The sequence below is a fragment of the Rhododendron vialii genome, chromosome 9a, assembly GCF_030253575.1.
Source record: "Rhododendron vialii isolate Sample 1 chromosome 9a, ASM3025357v1".
Lineage (NCBI taxonomy): Eukaryota > Viridiplantae > Streptophyta > Magnoliopsida > Ericales > Ericaceae > Rhododendron > Rhododendron vialii.
Genome location: NC_080565.1, coordinates 36710031 through 36730551, shown reverse-complemented (window position 1 = coordinate 36730551; position 20521 = coordinate 36710031). Strand labels below are relative to the sequence as shown.

Sequence of the window (20521 nt, the reverse complement as noted above, 5' to 3'; positions counted from 1 at the left end):
TAACTGGTCTATATGATAAGAATCAGAAACATACTGCTTACACAAAAAGGAAAAAATATATATGTTCACTAAAGATGAAAAAAGCAACAAATTTAAGGTTTTTCTGGCACTCAAATTCTTAAATGACTATTAAATCTTGTAAAATTGCATCATCATGCTACTATTACATGGAGTTCATTGCATGGTTCCAAAAACTAACATTTTCCAGGAAAATGAAGGTCTAAGTCTTTGGCTATTACTGTGGAAGAGGAGTCATCTCCAGAAAGGAACATAAGGTGCTTGCATTCCAGCTGTGTGAGCTAGGCCCTACATATTTCTAACTAAAATAAAAACAATCTGAACTACATAAAACTCCCTCGGAGTATTGAATTAATTTATTTTGACCCATTTTAACACTAAGGCCACAAAATTACCATTTTACCTTTTAAGCATCCCCTTATATGAAAACTATTGCAGATTTAAGTGCATCTTGGAGTTTAATTACGTAAAATTAAGGCTACATTTCACTTAGGTATTTGCAAAGAGATTTACGACAAGAAAGAAAAATAAACCAAACTAATATATTACTTTAGTTTTTTCACTATCATGTCCTTATATTTCTTCGATTAAAAAAAAGTCTTCTTATTGAGTATTACTTTTCTGTTTTTGTGAGGCGATTTCTTCTCAAACACATGATCAAGGCACAGTCCTAGTGTAAGATTTCTATATGTAATTCTCTAATTTTAACGAATAAGTAACAATGGGGGTTAGCAAAATTTAACCCTAGAGAAAAAGACATTTGGAATTTTGGATCTGTACTTTACCTTTTTATTTCTCTTTTTGCTATAACATTTATATTCAAATCAACGAAATCTTGTAAGTTTTCGTTACTTCCACATTTGGTATTGCAATAAAGTAATAAAACTATAGTTACAGTTGTGCAATGATGGGAAAAGAAATGAAACAAAAATCTTCTTCCTCCAAATCATTGATGAACTCCCCGACCTTCAGCCTTTCACTTGTATCATGATTTAAATCTTTACGGTTGCGATGAACTTGTTAAACAATTTTCTAATTGGTCTCGATTGGTCGGACACTTCGCTTTGGCGTGTCCAATACATATCATGCCGTGTCGTAACGTATTGGTAAGTGAGATTCCCAATCTACATGGTGCAACAAGTAATTACGAGTCATGTTTTTGGATTCTTACTATGAAAGAGGAGTCTTTATCCATGATTGCATGCCTAAAGGAGGCTGCATCAGACCGAAATACCCGGCCCCTACCTTTTAAACACTAGCTTGCTTTGGTTGTGGGGTTTTGCGGTAATTTCGCAAAGCAGAGGAGGAGACTATACTTGAATATCTTTGCATTATAAATTGTAGTAATTGCATGCCTTGAAGGAAGCAACCTTCTCCTTCTTCTTCATTCAAATATCCCCTTGTTTATATAGAACGCTAAAGTTGATGACGCTGATCTCATCATCTCTGTTATTTCACAAGATCAAGCTACTCATCAGCTCGATTTTATTTTTCTCCATTGCCATAAAAGTAACCTGCGGATTGATCAACGAAACGGATCGATCAGCATTGCTTTCATTCAAGGAACTTATAGATGACGATCCGCTTGGCTCATTAAGCTCCTGGAACAATTCTCTCGATCTCTGCAAATGGAACGGAGTAATGTGCAGTCGCAAGCATCGGAGAGTAGTGGTTCTAGACTTGAGGGGAAAAAGTCTAAGCGGAATCTTGTCACCTTTCTTGGGAAACCTCTCTTTCCTCATATCCATTTACCTCCCGGGTAACAGATTCCAAGGGAAAATCCCCCTGGAGCTCAGCCGCTTGTTCAAGCTGCGACATCTAAATTTCAGTGACAATTCTCTCCAAGGGGAAATTCCAACCAATTTGTCAAACTCCCTCGGTGTCATTGCTTTACGGAGTAATAATCTAGTCGGAAAAATTCCAGCCTCGTTTGATTCTCTCTCCATGCTCACTTCTCTTGACCTTTCCTCCAACAACCTCATCGAAGGGATTCCACCATCTGTCGGTAACCTCTCTCTCCTCCAACTACTACGATTGCATCAGAATAGCATCACAGGAACTATTCCACATTCCATCGGTCAGCTTCCCAACCTTCAGCTATTTAGCGTTGGAGAGAATAAATTGTCAGGTATTGTCCCTGCTTCACTTTACAATATCTCCACTCTCACGCATCTAATCACTGCAGATAACCAACTTACCGGCAGTTTACCCAAAGATATTGGCCTTACACTCCCCAACCTGCAACATTTAACCATGGCAGAAAACCAATTACGGGGACCCATTCCAGCTTCTCTTTCTAATGCTTCTAGAATGGAATACCTTGGCCTATCGGTTAACAACCTTTCGGGGGGAGTTCCCTTTGACCTAGGGAGAAAGATGAAGAATCTTTTCCATCTAAATCTGGGTAAAAACAATTTAGGTTCTGGGGATGCTGGTGACTTGACCTTCATCGATTCGTTAACTAACTGTAGCAAGCTACAAGGATTGGGTTTCGATGGAAATGGTTTTGGTGGCGTTTTACCCACAACCATAGTCAATCTCTCAAGTCACCTCAATGTGTTAGCAGTAGGACGAAACCAGCTCGTTGGAAGCATACCCGCGGGAATTTCCAACTTCATCAATTTAGATGCGTTGGGTTTGGAAGCAAACCTTTTTTCAGGTGTCATTCCCTTTGAAATAGGAAAGCTTAGAAACCTCAAACGAGTAACTTTCAGTATAAACAAATTGTCTGGTCCCATCCCAGAAAGCATTGGAAATCTCACTCAAATATTTGACATATACTTGGATCAGAACAACTTGAACGGAACCATTCCTTCAAGTATTGAAAACATCATGGGCTTGCAATCCTTGGATCTCTCATATAATTTCTTAACTGGACCCATACCCAAAACAGTAGGCCTTTTCTCCACTTTAACCTTCATGTACTTGGCTCATAATGCTTTTATCGGTGTCCTGCCACTCGAAATCGAGAAATTGAACAATCTCCAGGAACTAGATGTTTCAGAGAACAAGTTGTCTGGACATATTCCTAATACTCTGGGAAATTGCTTAAAATTGGAGGGCCTTTTTCTAGAGGGTAACACGTTCCAGGGTAGTATTCCTCCATCTTTTAGCTCATTGAGAGGAATTCAAAGACTGGATCTTTCACGCAATAACTTGTGCGGACAAATTCCAGAAGATCTAGCTGCCCTCGTTCTTTTAAAGAATCTAAACTTGTCCTTTGACAACTTGGCTGGTGAGGTGCCCTTGCAAGGTGTCTTTGGAAACTTGAGTACGATTTCACTTATTGGAAACAAAGGGCTTTGTGGAGGCATTGCAGAAATGCGTTTACCTGCTTGCCCGATGTCCAAGAAGAAGCGGAATCGCTTTGTCAAAATTATTGTTCCAATAGCTTGCGTGATCCTGTGTCTTTCACTGGTTGTACTTTTTGTTGTCTTTCTTAAGAAAAGAGAACAGAAAAACAAATCTCTCACCCAACCAGTCATAGGAGACGATTACTTGAGAGTTTCATACGATCAGCTTGTTAAAGCTACTAGTGGATTCTCTCCATCAAACTTAATTGGAGCTGGAAGTTTTGGCACCGTGTACAAAGGAATTCTCCATGAAGGTGATAAAGCAATTGCAGTCAAGGTGCTCAATCTTGAACAAAGAGGAGCTTCCAAGAGCTTCGTGGCTGAATGTGAAGCTTTGAGGAGAACAAGGCACAAAAATCTTCTAAAGATTATAACAGTGTGTTCAAGTATAAACCATGCAGGTGATGATTTTAAAGCACTAGTTTTTGAGTACATGCCCAATGGAAGTTTAGAGAAGTGGTTGCATCCAGGAGAAGATACGCCACAACAAGAATGGAACTTAAGCCTTTCCCAAAGGTTAAATATAGCAATCGATGTTGCATGTGCCTTAGAATACCTTCATCACCGTTGTGAAACTCCAATTGTTCACTGTGATCTAAAGCCAAGCAATGTTCTCATCGATGAAGACATGATTGCCCATGTGGGAGATTTTGGGCTGGCCAAGTTCCTCACCATCAACAACGATAACAATGATGGTGGGCAAACAAATTCACTTGCAATCAAAGGTTCTATAGGATATGTTGCTCCAGGTAAGCGGATCACTAATTTTTCTTCTTCTTTCCTTTTTCCCTATCAGACATTTGTATAAAGTAGACTACATTTCTTCAGCTTAGTATAACTTCTGTTTCCTTACTTGTTTAAATGCAGAATATGGAATTGGAGGAAGGACATCTACAGAAGGAGATGTTTATAGCTATGGGATTTTGTTATTGGAAATGCTAACAGGAAGAAGACCGACCGATGAATTGTTTGCAATAAGGCAAAACCTTCATGAATTTTGCAAGGTGACATTGTCAGAGAGAGTGATGGAGATTGTTGATCGGCGCATGCTGTTAGAAGAACCTACTGAAGCTACAAACGATGCTAAGAACGAAATAGCTAGACGAGCCAAAATAAGAGAATGCCTAGTTTCCCTTATGAGGATTGGAATTTCATGTTCTGCAGAATCGCCTGGCGAAAGGATGAACGTCAAGGATGTGATCATAGGATTAATGACAATAAAGGAAGTCTTTCTTGGAGTAGGTATTCATGGTAGGAGACAACTACGGATGTGACTCACTGGTGAAGGAACGTCTCGAGAATAGCTACTAAGAGTGCCACTAGAGGATTTGACTCTGCGAAGGATGCTTCATGCTTCGAAGGTTTGACGCACAATCACTTAGTTAGAAAGGCCGAAACCCAAATAGGCAGGCCGGTTTGGTAACCATGTAAATTAAGATGAATAAAAGAGAAGGTGAAAGTTCTCTCCCATATATAGTTTTGAGTTTTCAATTAAGTAGTCATTGTTGTGCATATTTAATTCCGTATGCATGTAAGTTCCCACTAAATAATTACTTGTAAGGCATTAAGAATGTGCCAGTAGCATCTTTATTGGTTTGGTACCAAATAGTAACATTTTCGAAACGCTCTCACTTGGGATGGATGTGTTTTTTCGATGGAAATGGTTTTGGTAGAAATATAAAGATTTTTTCAATAAATATATATGAAGTTCGCACGCCCGGAAAAAAAAAAAAAAACCCCGAGAAAAAGGGCAAGGGAATAGAGTTTTCCCCCTTGATAGAAAAATCAACAAAAGAAAATGATTGATGTAGAATTAACACTCAACCCTCTTGAATGATTGGAGTTGCTCCAAATCCTTCTTTGAATCCTGTCATTTTTCCAACACAACTTACAAGTTACAAACACCAAATGATAAAATTGCAACCTACCAAACCTTCCCTAATAAATGTTGAAGACAGGCCATATAGAGGAATTGGTCCCATGCGTTCGCAAGATGGCCCAGACACCTTGAGTTATCAAAACAAAAACATAAGAGTAGGTTGCGGTGTCTTCATTTCTCATGAAACCAGTCTGTGCTAATAACATGGGTTAACAATATCTTAATGTCCATGCAGTGCATCTAATCATGGTATATATATTTTTTGTCAAAAAACAGTTTGATACCTCTTGTTTTCTTGACCTTTGGCCCCTCTCCGCTGTTCAACTCTATTGTCATTCGTCGACTTGAATTAGTCTAAGTCCGTTTTTATGGCTCCAGACCTGTACCAATCGTTCAAGAACAACAATTGTATAAATGCAATATAATGGAATCCCAAGAGCATATATTTAACTTATATCCAATTTTCTTATTCTGATTCCAGTAAATAAATAGTCGCAGAACTCCAACCTAGAGGAAAGCCAGGACTAACCCTTTTCAGCTGCACCAAACACCTACTTAGTCCCTTAGAGAAAGGTCAGAGAACTCATCAGAAGACCCAAATTTCCTATCTATGCTAGTTCTAACTTTTTACACTGCCAAATTTAGGACTGTTCATGGTCCGGATCGGATCGGATTCGTATGAATCCAATCCTAATCCGTATCTCACGGTTTTTAGAAAATAAAATCCAATCCTAATCCAAAAGTTTCATGGTTCGGTTTGGATTTCGAACCGTGAATCACGGTTGGGTCCCGGTTTTATCCACGGATTTCCTTCCAAAAAAATAAGATGATCCTACCACCATAATCATATTCCAAATAAAAATGCAAACACTAATTTCCATAAATATTGTCCAAATTGTAAAGGCAGTAAAGGCAATAAACATGATAAAGGCAGCAAAGCAGCAACCAAATAAAACTAAACATTGTCCAAAATACATAAATTCTGGTCAAGCATAATCTACTTATTAGATCCCATAAAAACGAAACAAAAAATAGCAAATTAGTTTCTCAAAACAAACAAGCAAATTAGTAAAATTATAATTATTTATATATATTACACACACATATCTTATTTTTATTTTTTTAAATATCTCACGGTTCGGTTCGGTTAATCCACGGTTTTGAAATGAAAATCCAATCCTAATTTGTATCTCACGGTTTTTTAATTTTCAAATCCGTGTCCGGACCATTAATCCACGGACAAAATCCAAAAAGTACGGATCGAATCTGTCCGGACCGGTTTCACGGTTCTCGGTTTTTCTTGGACACCCCTAGCCAAATTCACCACCGTAGGGCCTGCGCCTTGTTAAACTCATCAATCATAACTCCACGATCTTCACCTGTATCAAGTTATAAATGATAATCAAAACAAAGGGGATATAGATAGAGCATGAAGCTCATTATTATCAATCTTACATTTGGTATGCTGTGAAAAAGACTGTCGTTTAGGAATATTTTCATCTTTGAGAGAATTTTTGCGGTTTCAAACCAAAATTTACTTTTCCGACTGGTGAACATGATAAGAATCAGAAATGTACTGTTTACACTAAAAGATTAAAGATATCCACTAGAGATGAAAAAGCTAAAAATTTCAGGTTTTTCTCTGTATGCCTCTAGTACTTTGTATACGATGAAGCGACTCCCACTATGTCCCCATACATGTCTCATGTCGCATGTCACTCTTAAAATCTAATAGCTCCAATTGGACACCCGAAACTATGATGCCGTGTCGTGCCTGTGCTTCACATGCAAGTTCCCAAGCTATAAACCTTCAATTTTGACATCCTCGTTGAATATTAAATCTTAAGTTTTTATTTCGGCAAGTAAATCCATTAAGAAACAAAGGCCCCATGGTATAACTTTGAGAGTTCACAAGAGAAACAAAGAGGAAAACCCAACCAAAAACCAACTCCCATACCTAACGAGGGCTAGCCTAGCCCATGCCCAACAGTATGTAGGACACAATTCCAATACAAAGACCAAACAAAGAAAAGAAAACAAGCGACAATGAAACCACAATATGGACCATGTGCTCCATTTGAGATACCCCAAACAGAACACAAATTCTTAATTGACTATTAAATCTTGTAGCTGGACGGTCTGATGGAAATCACATGTGTAGTCGTAGCGTTCACATTTCCCATGACACCAATATTGGCTAATACCAAGGGTTAACAATACATCAGTATCTCAAATATTAAACGCAGTTAGGATACGTAATCTTGGTGGATGTGCTTAACAATAGGTTCGTTTACCTCTTGTTTTCTAGAAGTATGGCCCCCTTTGGCGGCTTGGCCTATCCACACCCTCCACTGGCTTGTCACACTTTGTCTAAGTCCATTTTTAAGGCTCCAGCCCCGTACCAATCAAAGAAAAGTAGGGAGAGTAACAGTCTTCCGTATAGATCATTCATTTGCCAAGGGAAAATGACTAATACAAGATGAAGAACAATAACTGTTAGGGTTCCTCAAGGGCATAAAAAAATTTATGTAATACAGCTTCTTGATACTTTTAACTTTTTTCAAATTTCTTAAGAAAATTCCAATAGATAAACAGTCGCAGAATACATACTTAGTCACTTAGAGAAAAGTAAGGAGAGGAAAAAGGCATATTTTCATTTCAAATTTGAAGTGCCAGAAGAGTTGTTTATAAATTCCAGAAGGAATGTACAGTCTTGGCCAATGAGTCCCGAAATACGGTAGTAACTAAGGCTAGCCTAGCCCATGCTCAACAGTACATAAGACACAATTCCAATACAAAGACCAAGTATAGCGAAAAAACAAGCAACAAGAAACCATATTATGGACCAATTCAATGATCATTTGAGATACCCCAAACAGCGTACAAATTCTTAAATCTTAATTGACTATTAAATTTTGTATTTCGCATGTTTGGACAGGAAAAATAGAGGTTTTCTTCAAGGCAATTTTGGACACTACATTATTGTACTATACCCATTATTCCATGGACTTCATTGCATGGACCTTCCCAATCTCACATCGTCCCGGAAAATGAATGAAAGGTCTATAAGTCTTTGGCTGTTACCGTGACGGAGGAAATATCTCCATAAATGAAAATAAGGTGCTTGCATTCCAGTGTGAGCTAGAGTCAGGAGCTGGTTCTTCGCGTCGCTAAATGGTTTGATCCTAATCACGCATGTGTAGTCGTAGCGTTCACAGTTCCTGTGACACCACTATCGGCTAAATAACAAGGTTTTAACACTATCCACAGGCTCTTCATTGAACGACTTGACTTAGTCTAACCGAGGGGCGGCTAGGCATTGGTGACCATCCAGTTTTGAGAGAAAATCATAATATTATGATGGAATGTGTGTACTTTTTAGTTACATATATATTCACCCTCCGGAATTTAACATGTTTGCTACAAGCTTCTTGTTACATTTGTATTCATCTTGCTAAAATTGTTAACATCAACAGATTTTAAAAGCCACTTGGGATGAACCGAGGGGTGGCTCCGCATTGGCGACCATCCAGTTTTGGAAAATTAACATGTTTGTTACACACTTTTGCGACACCTACATTCATCTATATTCATCTCACTAATGTCCATGTGACCGGAAAATGAGATACCGCCAAATTCACTACCGTATGGCCTGCCTCTTGGTACCTAAACTCATCAATCGACTCCACGGTCTTCAGCCATATCAAGTCATAAATGATTATCAAAACAAAGGGGATCTACATATAGCATGAAGTTCAACAGTAATCAATCTTCCTTTTGGCATGTCGTTTTGGGTGAATTCTTCCACTTTATACCAAAATCTTGTACTTTTTTAACTGGTCTATATGATAAGAATCAGAAACATACTGCTTACACCAAAAGATAAAAAATATTCACTAAAGATGAAAAAAGCTACAAATTTACAGTTTTTCTAACATATGCTTCTCGTACTTTGTATATGACGAGGTGACGACCACCATGTCCCCATACATGTCTCATGCGTGAAGTTTATCTATTTTGATAGATAACTGATCTAACTTATCTGATGTTTCTGCTATTCTATGGCTAAGACTTATCAAAAGTTCAATAATGGTGTTATTTTGCTTGATAACTGTTTCGTCTGTTTTACCTGTCGGCTTGAAACTGGACAATCCTATAGGATCTGGTTGAATCTTTTCTGAATTTTCTAATGCTATTTTATAAAAAAAATTATCACAACTATTCATTCTCCATTGGCTAATTTCTTAACTTCTTCTAAAAGAACTTCTATTTTCTGAAATTTGCTGTCTAACTCTAATTTGACTTGGACTGAGTTTTGCTTAATCCTGTCGACTTCAAATTTAAGACTTTTCACTAAATTTCTAGTTTTTGTTTCTATGTCTTTTGGCTGAGTAGTGTCTAGTTTACTGGTCAGATCTATTATATCTTGTTTACAAGATAGTTTGTCTGATATTATGAGCTGTTTTTCTTCTAATTTACTAATTCTTCTTAAATTTTCTGAATGCAGGTCTTTAAAATAGTCTAAATTTTCTGGTTGTTTATTTAACCTGAATCTGCTAATATTTTCTAAGATCTGGATAGTTTGCTCGAGAGATTTTCTCGAAAATTCTTCAAACTGACTTCTGGTTACTATATTGCCTTTAACTTCTAGGCTAAGTCTCTTGTCTAGACTTCTGCTAAGTTGCTCTACTAACTGGAAACCTATTTTAATCTGGATATTCTGTCTTGACTGTTGAGATCTAATTTCACTTAAATTAGGACTAATTACTCTTATTAAGTCATCAGTCATAACCAACTAAAACTAAATAATAAGTAAGGTTCTTTAGTCTGGCTATTTGAATTAACAAATAGTATTTGGGGCTCTGATACCAAATTAGTGAGGGGTGTATATGATGTGTATGATTAAAATGCCGGAAATTAAAATATAAGAGAAAGGGTCCTAACTGTGATTACTCAAAAGTTTTGGCAAAATATATAAAAGGTATTGTAATTTGTTTATAACCAACTGGGAAGATATGGTTTAAAGTGTAATTTCTATACTGCTTTACATGTAGGATCGGGACAGAAATCGAAATTTTGGTCGTGGCTGATAGCAATTCTGAATCAACAATGGTGTACATGCTTATCAATACAGCATTTTTACCAGATTAAGAGAAAAACTTGTCGCTTCCTAGAGAGAGAGAGAGAGAGAGAGATATTCTCGTATTGTTTTGCCGCTCCTAGGGTTGTCTGCCTCGGGGGTGGGGATCCCGCCGCCCCTCTCCCCACCCCCTCCCTTCGTCCTCCGCCACCGAGCACCTCTCCTTCCTTCGTATGGCGTCGTGGATCCTGGATCTTCTCCCTGCCCTCCTCCGGTGTTGTTGTTGTTCGGATGGAGCACCATCTCGTCTTTCCTGCCTTTGGCGGTGCGCGGGGTGTGGTGCCTCCTTCAGCGTCCTCGACCCGTGCAGTGGTGGTTTTGGTGGCAGCCGAGTCCTCTGGCTTCCAATCGGAGTGTAATAAGCGAGGTACGCAGTGGTTCAGGAGTTAGGTTCTGCTTTATGTTGCTGTTGGTTTCGCTGGTTTCTTCCAGCTTTTCTCTGGCCGGTTTCCCCGGTTCGGATCTGTATCGGCCTGGTTCTCTAGGTCCGATGGGTGCGGTTGGTGGGATAATAAAGTTAGGGGTAGATTTTTTCTGTTTTTCGGTGTTTGATGCGAAGGTTGTCTCCGGCAACTGTGTTGTTGGTGGCTGTGTTGATGGTGGTGGGCTGGCTGATGTATTGGTGGCCAGCGATCTTGCGCAGGGTAACCGTCTGATCAGCGGGTTTCAAGTGGGTTTTTGCTTTAGTTTATTTTCTTGTCCCTGCGCAGATTTTTCGCCCCTTGTGGGCTTGTTCACTCGGTCCGTTTGGATCTTGTTCTCCCGGTCCTTTTGGATAACCCGTAAGTTGAGGTCTTTTCCCAACCGAGGGCTCCGGATCCGGTTCTTGTACCCTTTGTGGGATTTTACTTAATATTGAAAAGTTTCTTCTGATCAAAAAAAATACAGCATTTTTACCTCGTGTTTTCCTGAAGAGAATTGGTATTCGCGCTCCAAAATTTACTGCAGGCGCTCCATCTTTTTGTTTTTATACTGTGATGTTGCCAGCAATATCACAGTGTAAAAACAAAATACACACTGATGTTGCCAGCAACATCACAGTATAAAAACAAAAAGGTGGAGCGCCTGCAGTAAATCTTGGAGCGCGAAAATCAGTTCCCTTTCCTGAACTTTGGCCCCTTATGGCCTTTCACACTCTCCATTGGCTCGTCATCCGACGACTTGACTTAGTCTAAGTAGTCAAGGCTCCACTCTTATATATATATATATATATAGACACACATACATACTAATAAAAAACGACAGAGGGGGAGGATCCAAATAGACAATTCAATTGGCAAAGTTTAAAAAAGAAGAAGAAAGAGTTGTGTTGAATTTAGAAGATCAAGAACAATAACTGTTCAAATGCAAGTACAATGGCTTCTCAGGGCCATAAAAAATAAAATTTAGCAACAGTTTCTTGATAGTTTACTTTCTCCTTTCAAATTTCTCATATAGAAATTTAATACATAAACTGTCGCAGAACACCGACTGGCGTTCCACTTTTAAAAAAATAAGGTTTTTGAAAAAAAAAGAAGATAATTTTAAGGTAAAAAATCATGTGTTGACGCAAATAATTTTCCCACCAATATAGATTTTGTTTGATAGATCTCATTGAAATCTTTTAAACGGTGCAAAAAAAATTAAAAAATTATTTTTTATTTTCGTTATATTTGAATTTGATATTATTTTTTTTTTGAAAAAGAAGATTTTGAAAGAAAGCAAAATGGGGCCTAATTAGTCACATAGAGAAAGGTTTGAGAAGTCATCAGAAGACCCAAATTTTAAGAAAAGAGTAAGGGACAAGTAGAACGAACAAGAAAAAGGAGATTGAGGCTTGACTTGATGCAAATAGACAATTCAATTGGCAAAGTTTAAAAAAAAAAAGAAAAAGAGATGTGTTGAATTTAGAAGATCAAGAACAATAACTGTTCAAATGCAAGTACAATGGCTTCTCAGGGCCATAAAAAAAAAAAATTTAGTAACAGTTTCGTGATAGTTTACTTTCTTCTTTCAAATTTCTCATACAGAAATCTAATACATAAACTGTCGCAAAACACCTACTGGCGTTCCACTTTTTAAAAAAGAAGGTTTTTGAAAAAAAAAGAGATAATTTTAAGGTCAAAAATCATGTGTTTGACGCAAATAATTTTCCTACCAATATAGATTTTGTTTGATAGATCTCATTGAAATCTTTTAAACGATGCAAAAAAAATTGAAAAATCATTTTTCATTTTCGTTATATTTAAACTTAAAATTTTTTTTTTTTGAAAACGAAGATTTTAAAAGAAAGCGGAACGGGGCCTAATTAGTCACATAGAGAAAGGTTTGAAAAGTCATCAAGACCCAAATTTTAACAAAAGCGTAAGGGACAAGTAGAACGAACAAGAAAAAGGAGATTGAGGCTTGACTTGATACAAATTGCTGCCCCCCCCCCCCCCCCCTACAGTTTTTAATTTCTTTCTACACCCTTTCTATATTAAAAAATATAATTCAAGAATTACGTGCTCCAATTTTCAATTCAGTTTAATCGGGGCGAAAATCGTATTTTTTTATCATCTTATTCTAAATAGTCATAATGAATTTTTTGCTCTAATACCTTTCAACGAGCACCCTAAGACTCATTATTTAGTTTCAAGGTTCTCTTAGAGTGTCCATTGAAAGGTCTTGGAGCCAAAAATTTATTACGATCATTTAGGATGAAATGATCAGAAAAATAACATCTTTGCACCGGTTCAAACGGATATAAAATTGAAACATTTGTTTTTTTAACTATTTTTTTAATATATAAACGGTGTAAAAAATAAGTTTTTTAATTTTCAATCCGTTTGAACCGGTACAAAATTTTTATTTTTCTGATTATTTCATCCTAGATGGTCGTAGTAAATTTTTGGCTCTAAAGCCTTTCAACGAGCACCCTAAGATTCCTTATTTAGTTTTAGAGCTCTTAGGGTGCCAATTGAAAGGCCTTTGAGCCAAAAATTTATTACGACCATTTAGGATGAAATGTTCAGAAAAATAACATCTTTGTACCGATTTAAATGGATTAAAAATTGAAACACTTATTTTTTTAACTATATTTTTTAATATATATATATAGGAAAAAAAAGAAAAAAAACAGTCGGATAATTTTAAACTATATTTTGGCTCCAAGGTCTTTCAATGGACACCCTAAGAGAGTCCTAAAACTAAATAAAGAGTCTTAGGGTGCTCGTCGAAAGGCCTTAGAGCAAAAAATTTACTTAGCACAGTCAGGATCCAATCCAAGCACGGACTCAAATTGTTTTGACATTATCAATTTCCTATTTTAAAAGCAGAGAAAATATGTTAAGACTGGTTAATGTTGTACTTATACATATTCATTTTTTTTATATAGATTTTTGAAAGCACAGAAGATATGTAAGCTTGGGCTCAAAGCGTTGGTCTTAAATATGGTATTGTGGTGGTTTAATTGAAAATAGAATTTGAGTTAACCAAAAAAAAAAAGAGAAGGGGGGAAAACGGGAAAGGAAACAAATAAAGAAAAGAATTGAAAATTATAAAAAAAAAAAGAAGGATTAAAACTGGAAAGAACGGGAGGGGGGGATATAGAAAAAAAAAAAAAGAAGAATCGAAACTTGAAAGAAGAAGAAAGGAGGGTAAAACAGGAAATGAGGGGGTGGGGTCCGGGGGGCTGCGTGACTGTGTCGGGGGGCGGGGGCGGGGGAAAGCAGCTCTCGACCATACTTAAATACGTTCAGACTGAACGTATTTAAGTATGGTCGAGTTCAGTCAAGTATGTGGGGTTTTGCAGACCGAAATACCCCTACCTTTAAACACTAGCTTGCTTTGGTTTGTGGGGTTTGGCGGTAATTCTGCAAAGCAGAGGAGGAGACCATACTTGAATATCTTTGCTTTATAAATTGTAGTATTGGCAAGCCTCGAAGGAAGCAACCTTCTTCTTCTTCTTCTTAGTAATTCAAATATCCCCTTGTTTATATAGAATGCTAAAGTTGATGACGCTGATCTCATCATCTCTGTTATTTCACATGATCAAGCTACTCAGCTTGGCTTTATTTTTCTCCATTGCCACAAAAGTAACCTGCAGATTGAGCAACGAAACAGATCGATCAGCATTGCTTTCTTTCAATGAACTTATAGCCGAGGATCCGCTTGGCTCGTTAAGTTCCTGGAACAGTTCTCTTGATCTCTGCAAATGGGACGGAGTAACGTGCAGTCGCAAGCATCAGAGAGTAGTGGTTCTGGACTTGAGGGGAAAAAGTCTAAGTGGAATCCTGTCACCTTTCTTGGGAAACCTCTCTTTCCTCAGATCCCTTTACCTCCAGGAAAACAGATTCCAAGGAAAAATCCCCCTAGAGATCAGCCGCTTGTTCAGGCTACGACGTCTGAATTTCAGTAGCAATTCTCTCCAAGGGGAAATTCCATCCAATTTGTCAAACTCCCTCGGTGTCATTGATTTAGCATATAATGATCTGGTTGGTAAAATTCCAGCGTCATTTGGTTCTCTCTCCAAGCTCACTCATCTTGACCTTTACTCCAACAACCTCATCAGAGGGATTCCACCTTCTCTCAGTAACCTGTCTCTCCTCCAACTAGTAAACTTGGGAGCGAATAGTTTCACGGGATCTATTCCACATTCCATCAGCCGGATTCCCAACCTTCAGCTATTTGGCGTCGGAGAGAATAAATTGTCCGGTATTATCCCTGCTTCAATTTACAATATCTCCACACTCACGTACCTAACCACTACAGGTAACCTACTTACCGGAAGTTTACCCCAAGATATTGGCCTTAGACTCCCTAACCTGATACTGTTAAGCATTGGGGACAACCAATTATGGGGACCCATTCCAGCTTCTCTTTCTAATGCATCTAGAATGGAATACCTTGGCCTATCAGTTAACAACCTTTCGGGGGGAGTTCCCTTTGACCTAGGGAGAAAGATGAAGAATCTTTTCCATCTAAATCTGGCTAAAAACAATTTAGGTTCTGGGGATGCTCGTGACTTAAGCTTCATCGATTCGTTAACTAACAGTAGCAAGCTAGAATTGTTGGCGTTGGATGGAAATGGTTTTGGTGGTGTTTTACCCACTTCCATTGCCAATCTTTCAAGTCACCTCCAAAGGCTAGTAGCTGGACGGAACCAGATTGTTGGAAACATACCTGCAGGAATTTCTACTTTTGTCAACTTAGTTAAGTTTGGTTTGGAAGAAAACCTTTTTTCAGGTGTCATTCCCTTTGAAATAGGGAAGCTTAGAAACGTCCAACTACTGTATTTCCATACAAACAAATTGTCCGGTCCCATCCCAGAAAGCATTGGAAATCTCACTCAAATATTTGATCTAGAACTGGATGGCAACAACTTGAACGGAACCATTCCTTCAAGTATCGAAAACATCCGGGGCTTGCAAACCTTAGGTCTCTCATATAATTTCTTAACTGGTCCCATTCCAAAAACAGTAGGCCTTTTCTCCACTTTAACCTTCTTGTACTTGGAGTATTATGCTTTTATCGGTGTCCTGCCACTCGAAATCGGGAAATTGGACAATCTCCAGGAACTAGATGTTTCGGAGAACAAGTTGTCTGGACATATTCCTAGTACTCTTGGAAATTGTTTGAAATTGGAAGTCCTTTTTCTAGAGGGTAACACGTTTCAGGGTAGTATTCCTCCCTCTTTTAGCTCCTTGAGAGGAATTAAAAGTCTGGATCTTTCGCGCAATAACTTGTCCGGCCAGATTCCAGAAGATCTAGCTGCCCTCGTTCTTTTAAAGAATCTGAACTTGTCATTTAACAACTTGGCTGGTGAGGTGCCTTTGCAAGGTGTCTTCGGAAACTTGAGTACGATTTCACTTGTTGGAAATAAAGGGCTTTGTGGAGGCATTGCAGAAATGCGGTTACCTGCTTGCCCAAAGTCCATAAAGAAGGGGAATCGCCTTGGCTTCAAAATTATTGTTCCAATTGCTTGCATAATCCCCTGTCTTTCACTTCTGCTACTTTTGGTTATTTTTCTTAGGAAAAGAAAACATAAAAACAAATCTCTCATCCTACCGGTCATAGGAGATGATTTCTTGAAGGTTTCATATGATCAGCTCCATAATGGCACTGGTGGATTCTCTTCATTAAACTTAATTGGAGCCGGAAGTTTTGGCACCGTGTACAAAGGGATTCTCCATGAAGGCGATAAAGCAATTGCAGTCAAGGTGCTCAATCTTGAACAAAGAGGAGCTTCCAAGAGCTTCGTGGCTGAATGTGAAGCTTTGAGGAAAACAAGGCACAAAAATCTTCTAAAGATTATAACAGTATGTTCAAGTATAAACCATGCAGATGATGATTTTAAAGCACTAGTTTTTGAGTACATGCCCAATGGAAGTTTGGAGAAGTGGTTGCATCCAGGAGAAGATACACCGCAACAAGAATGGAACTTAAGCCTTTCCCAAAGGTTAAATATAGCGATCGACGTTGCATGTGCCTTAGAATACCTTCATCACCATTGTGAAACTCCAATTGTTCACTGCGATCTAAAGCCAAGCAATGTTCTCATCGATGAAGACATGATTGCCCATGTGGGAGATTTTGGGCTGGCCAAGTTCCTCACCATCAACAGTGGTAACAGTGATGGTGGGCAAACAAATTCACTCGCAATCAAAGGTTCTATAGGCTATGTTGCTCCAGGTAAGCAGATCACTAATTTTTCTTCTTCTTTCTTTTTTTCCTATCAGACATTTGTAAATAGTAGCCTACAATTCTTTTGTTTAGTATGATTTCTGTTTCCTTAACTATTTAAATGCAGAATATGGAATTGGAGGAAGGACATCTACGGAAGGAGATGTTTACAGCTATGGGATTTTGTTATTGGAAATGTTGACAGGAAAAAGACCGACAGATGAATTGTTTACAATCAGACAAAGTCTTCATGAATTTTGCAAGGTGGCATTGCCGGAGAGAGTAATGGAGATTGTTGATTCGCACATGCTATTAGAAGAACCTACTGAAGCTGAAAACGATGCTCAGAAAGAAAGAGACAGACGAGACAAAATAAGAGAATGCTCGGTTTCCCTTGTGAGGATTGGAATTGCATGTTCTGTGGAATCACCTAGCGAAAGGATGAGCATCAAGGACGTGATCATCGGATTAATGAAAATAAAGGAAGTATTTCTTGGAGTAGGTATCCATGGCATGAGACAAATGAGGATGCGACTCACCGATGAAGGAACGTCTCGAGAATAGCTACTAAGAGTGCCACTAGAGGAATTGGCTCAACGGAGGATGCTTGGAAGGTTTGAAGCACAATCACTTAGTTAGAAAGGCCAAAACCCAAATATGCAGGCCGGTTTGTTAATCATGTAAGTTAAGAAGAATAAAAAAAAGAAGGTGAAAGTTCTCTCCCATGTATAGTTTTGAGTTTTGAAGTAGTCATAGTTGTGCATATTTAATTCCGTATGCATGTAAGTTCCCACAAAATGTAAGGCATTAAGAATGTGTGTGCCAGTAGCATCTTATATTGGTTTTGTAAGTGGTAACAAATAGTAACATTTTAATTCGAAACTCTCTCACTTGGGAACGGATGTGTTTTCTCGATGGAAATGGTTTTGGTCTCTGCTTTTCAGAAGAAACATTTATCTTGCTAAATCCTTAGGGCTTCGACTGACTGTATATTTGTAGTTCGAATCAAGGTTATCAATACTGTTTCATACCGGCCGGTACGTACCGTTTTTGACAGAATCCGGTACCCTACACCTCTAATCCCGTTCCGGCTCAAATACCGGTCAATACCGGCCAATACCAGCCAATACCGGACGGTACCGGAGATACCAGTCAGTACTGGCCAATACCGGATAGTACCGGACTACTTTTAAATTTAATTTTGTCTTCAAGTACTGGTCAATATCGGATGGTACTGGGCAAATACCGGATGGTACCGGACAAATATCGGAATATTTTTTTATTTTTATTTTTTTAAAAAGTGTATATTATACTATAAATTCTTTTAGATAGGAAAATAATACTAATAGCGATCAATCCGAAACGGTATCCGGTATCTCACCGGTACCGGTACGTACCGTACTAATAAGAAAATCGGTACTCTAGCCGGTACGGTATTTAGAACCTTGGTTCGAATGCTGGCAATGGGAATGAGATTGCCTCGTTTGGGATTATGCGAATAGAAATAAGCTACTAGGTTCCATATCAAATCATGGAGGTTTCACACCACGCTGAGAAAGGGAATTGAATAGTCTCTAATCTTGATCTGAGAATGCCAATCACCTTTGGAATTTTCCTGCGTACAATCTCCAAATTCGGGACACCATTAGTCCACTTGATTTTTTCAGCAACTGAAAATTTAGAGGACGATGACGATGCTTCAGCAAAAATCTAATTGACCTGCCAAAATCGTTTTCGTATAGGTAGAAGGACTTCTTCAGTAGTGCCTCCCTCTGGCGTATAGGTTCTCTGGTTTTTGTTTTCGTTTTTAAAATCATAGGCAGCGATATCTGGAGTCTTGGACAAACAAGCGGCTGTGGAGCAGATTGATTCTGTTGTTGTTTACATCCATTTTTGGCCAAAAATCAGGAAGCAGATTTACGGGTTAAAAGGTAGCCTCGAGGGTCGAGGCCCTAGCCTTGAAAGACCTTACGACCAGTTGCCCACGAATTAGGGCCGGTTCTTAAGAAATGATGGGCCTTCCATATAGGCCTAAAATCAGTCAAAGGCCTTCCATATAGGCCTAAATCAGTCAAAGGCCTAAGGCTTGAATCAGTCCACCAGGCCTGAGTATTTCGTCCAGGCTTAACCCAAATTCCTAGAAGTAACAAGGCCTACAAAATAGGCCCAAATTGGTAGAAGCCTTGGATTTCTCACCAGGCTTGGGCTCAGAAGGCTTACAATAGACAAAGGCCCATGATTTACCACAAGTCCAGACCCAATTGATGAATAGGCCCACTGCTTTAAGAAAACATCTTTAAAAGTCCTCAACAAGCGGCTTGAAGGCCTCAAGCTGCTCACAAGCAGCTCAAAAGCCTCGAAGCTGATTACAAGCAGCTCAAAGGCCTCGAAGCTGCTCACAAGCAGCTCAAAAGCCTCGAAGCTGATTACAAGCAGCTCAAAGGCCTCGAAGCTGCTCACAAGCAGCTCAAAGGCCTAGAATATTCTTGCTGGACAAGGCTGGGTAAGCTGCTCACAAGCAGTTCAAGGTCTGTAGTGGCGGGACCCCATTCTTTAGGATAATGCAGAGGCTAGCAACAGGTGGCGAGCATGCAGCCCATGGAGATTCTAGTGAATGACTCCTGCAGACCTAAGCAAGCTGCTCACAAGCAGCTCTCCCAGGCCTGCTTGATCTTTTTCTAGATCCTTCTTCCGTAAAGAATTAAGCTCAAAGGGTTTTTTGGGACCCACGAGGAGTTAAAGGCCCAATAAAATGATGGGAAGGCCTGGGGTATTTTTAGCCTGCAGCTATGGTGGGCCCGGAAGATGGCCATGCAAGCAGTAGCTTGAGTATTGAAGCAGCTCAAAATGGTCTGGGTGCTGCAGGGCCTGAGATTCTTTATGCCCTTTTCCAGAGATTTGCACAGAAAAGGAGGAATTCTCAGGCCTTTGCCATACTCTTGGAGTATAAGGCACGTTTTGTTCAGGAAGAAGCCCCCCATTGGAGCATTTTGGAGCTGCTCAAGCCCAAGCCTTTGCTAGAAGGCCACTTGGCAGCCATGCATTGGAGCATTTTTGAAGCAGCTTAAGGTCTGTAGCTCCTATAAATCACAGTTCTGAAGGCCTTGGCCAAGGTCCATGACCAACCAAGCCCACGGTTTACCCAATTTATCTTTCAATTGTCTTTATTTTGCCGTTCAATCTAGCACGGACTAGATTTTATGTCATTTTATTTCCTTGTACCCAAACTTTGTTAACCGATTAATAAAGTTTGTTTTCGTTCCTTCATTACCTTCCAGTCCTTTCCTTTTCTTTTAACCATTTTCTAACAACGGTTAGGAAATATTTAAGTCCTTATCCAGCAAAGGCGAACAACGAACCATCACGAGGCCTTACCCTCTGGGCCTAGCACCATCATTTGAAAGAAGTCAGATTTTTGAGGCACAAAGGCCTTAAAAATACAGTTTGGACTGCAATCCAGTCCTGGCATGCCCGCGATTCCAAGCCATT

General features: G+C 38.9%; 2 protein-coding genes across 3 annotated transcripts in view; both read left to right on the top strand.

Moving 5' to 3' along the window:
* Positions 1-17910, top strand: part of LOC131300120 (probable LRR receptor-like serine/threonine-protein kinase At3g47570) — a 29643-nt gene extending 11733 nt beyond the window's left edge. Inside the window, exon 3 of one of the 2 annotated variants that reach the window (XR_009190875.1) lies at positions 17741-17910. Coding sequence is in view for 1 of the 2 variants with exons in the window: in XM_058325812.1 (XP_058181795.1) it covers positions 17160-17596 (437 nt within the window). In the remaining variant the exon portion in view is untranslated. Of the gene's footprint in view, positions 1-17159 lie in introns of both variants that reach the window. The other variant, XM_058325812.1, reaches the window with a different exon arrangement.
* On the top strand, positions 1322-4691 carry LOC131300131 (putative receptor-like protein kinase At3g47110). The gene is made up of 2 exons (XM_058325827.1): positions 1322-4120; positions 4239-4691. Exons 1-2 carry the CDS (start codon positions 1444-1446, stop codon positions 4643-4645), a joined length of 3084 nt encoding a protein of 1027 aa, XP_058181810.1. The 5' UTR covers positions 1322-1443; the 3' UTR covers positions 4646-4691.
* Positions 17911-20521: the final 2611 nt, after the last annotated feature.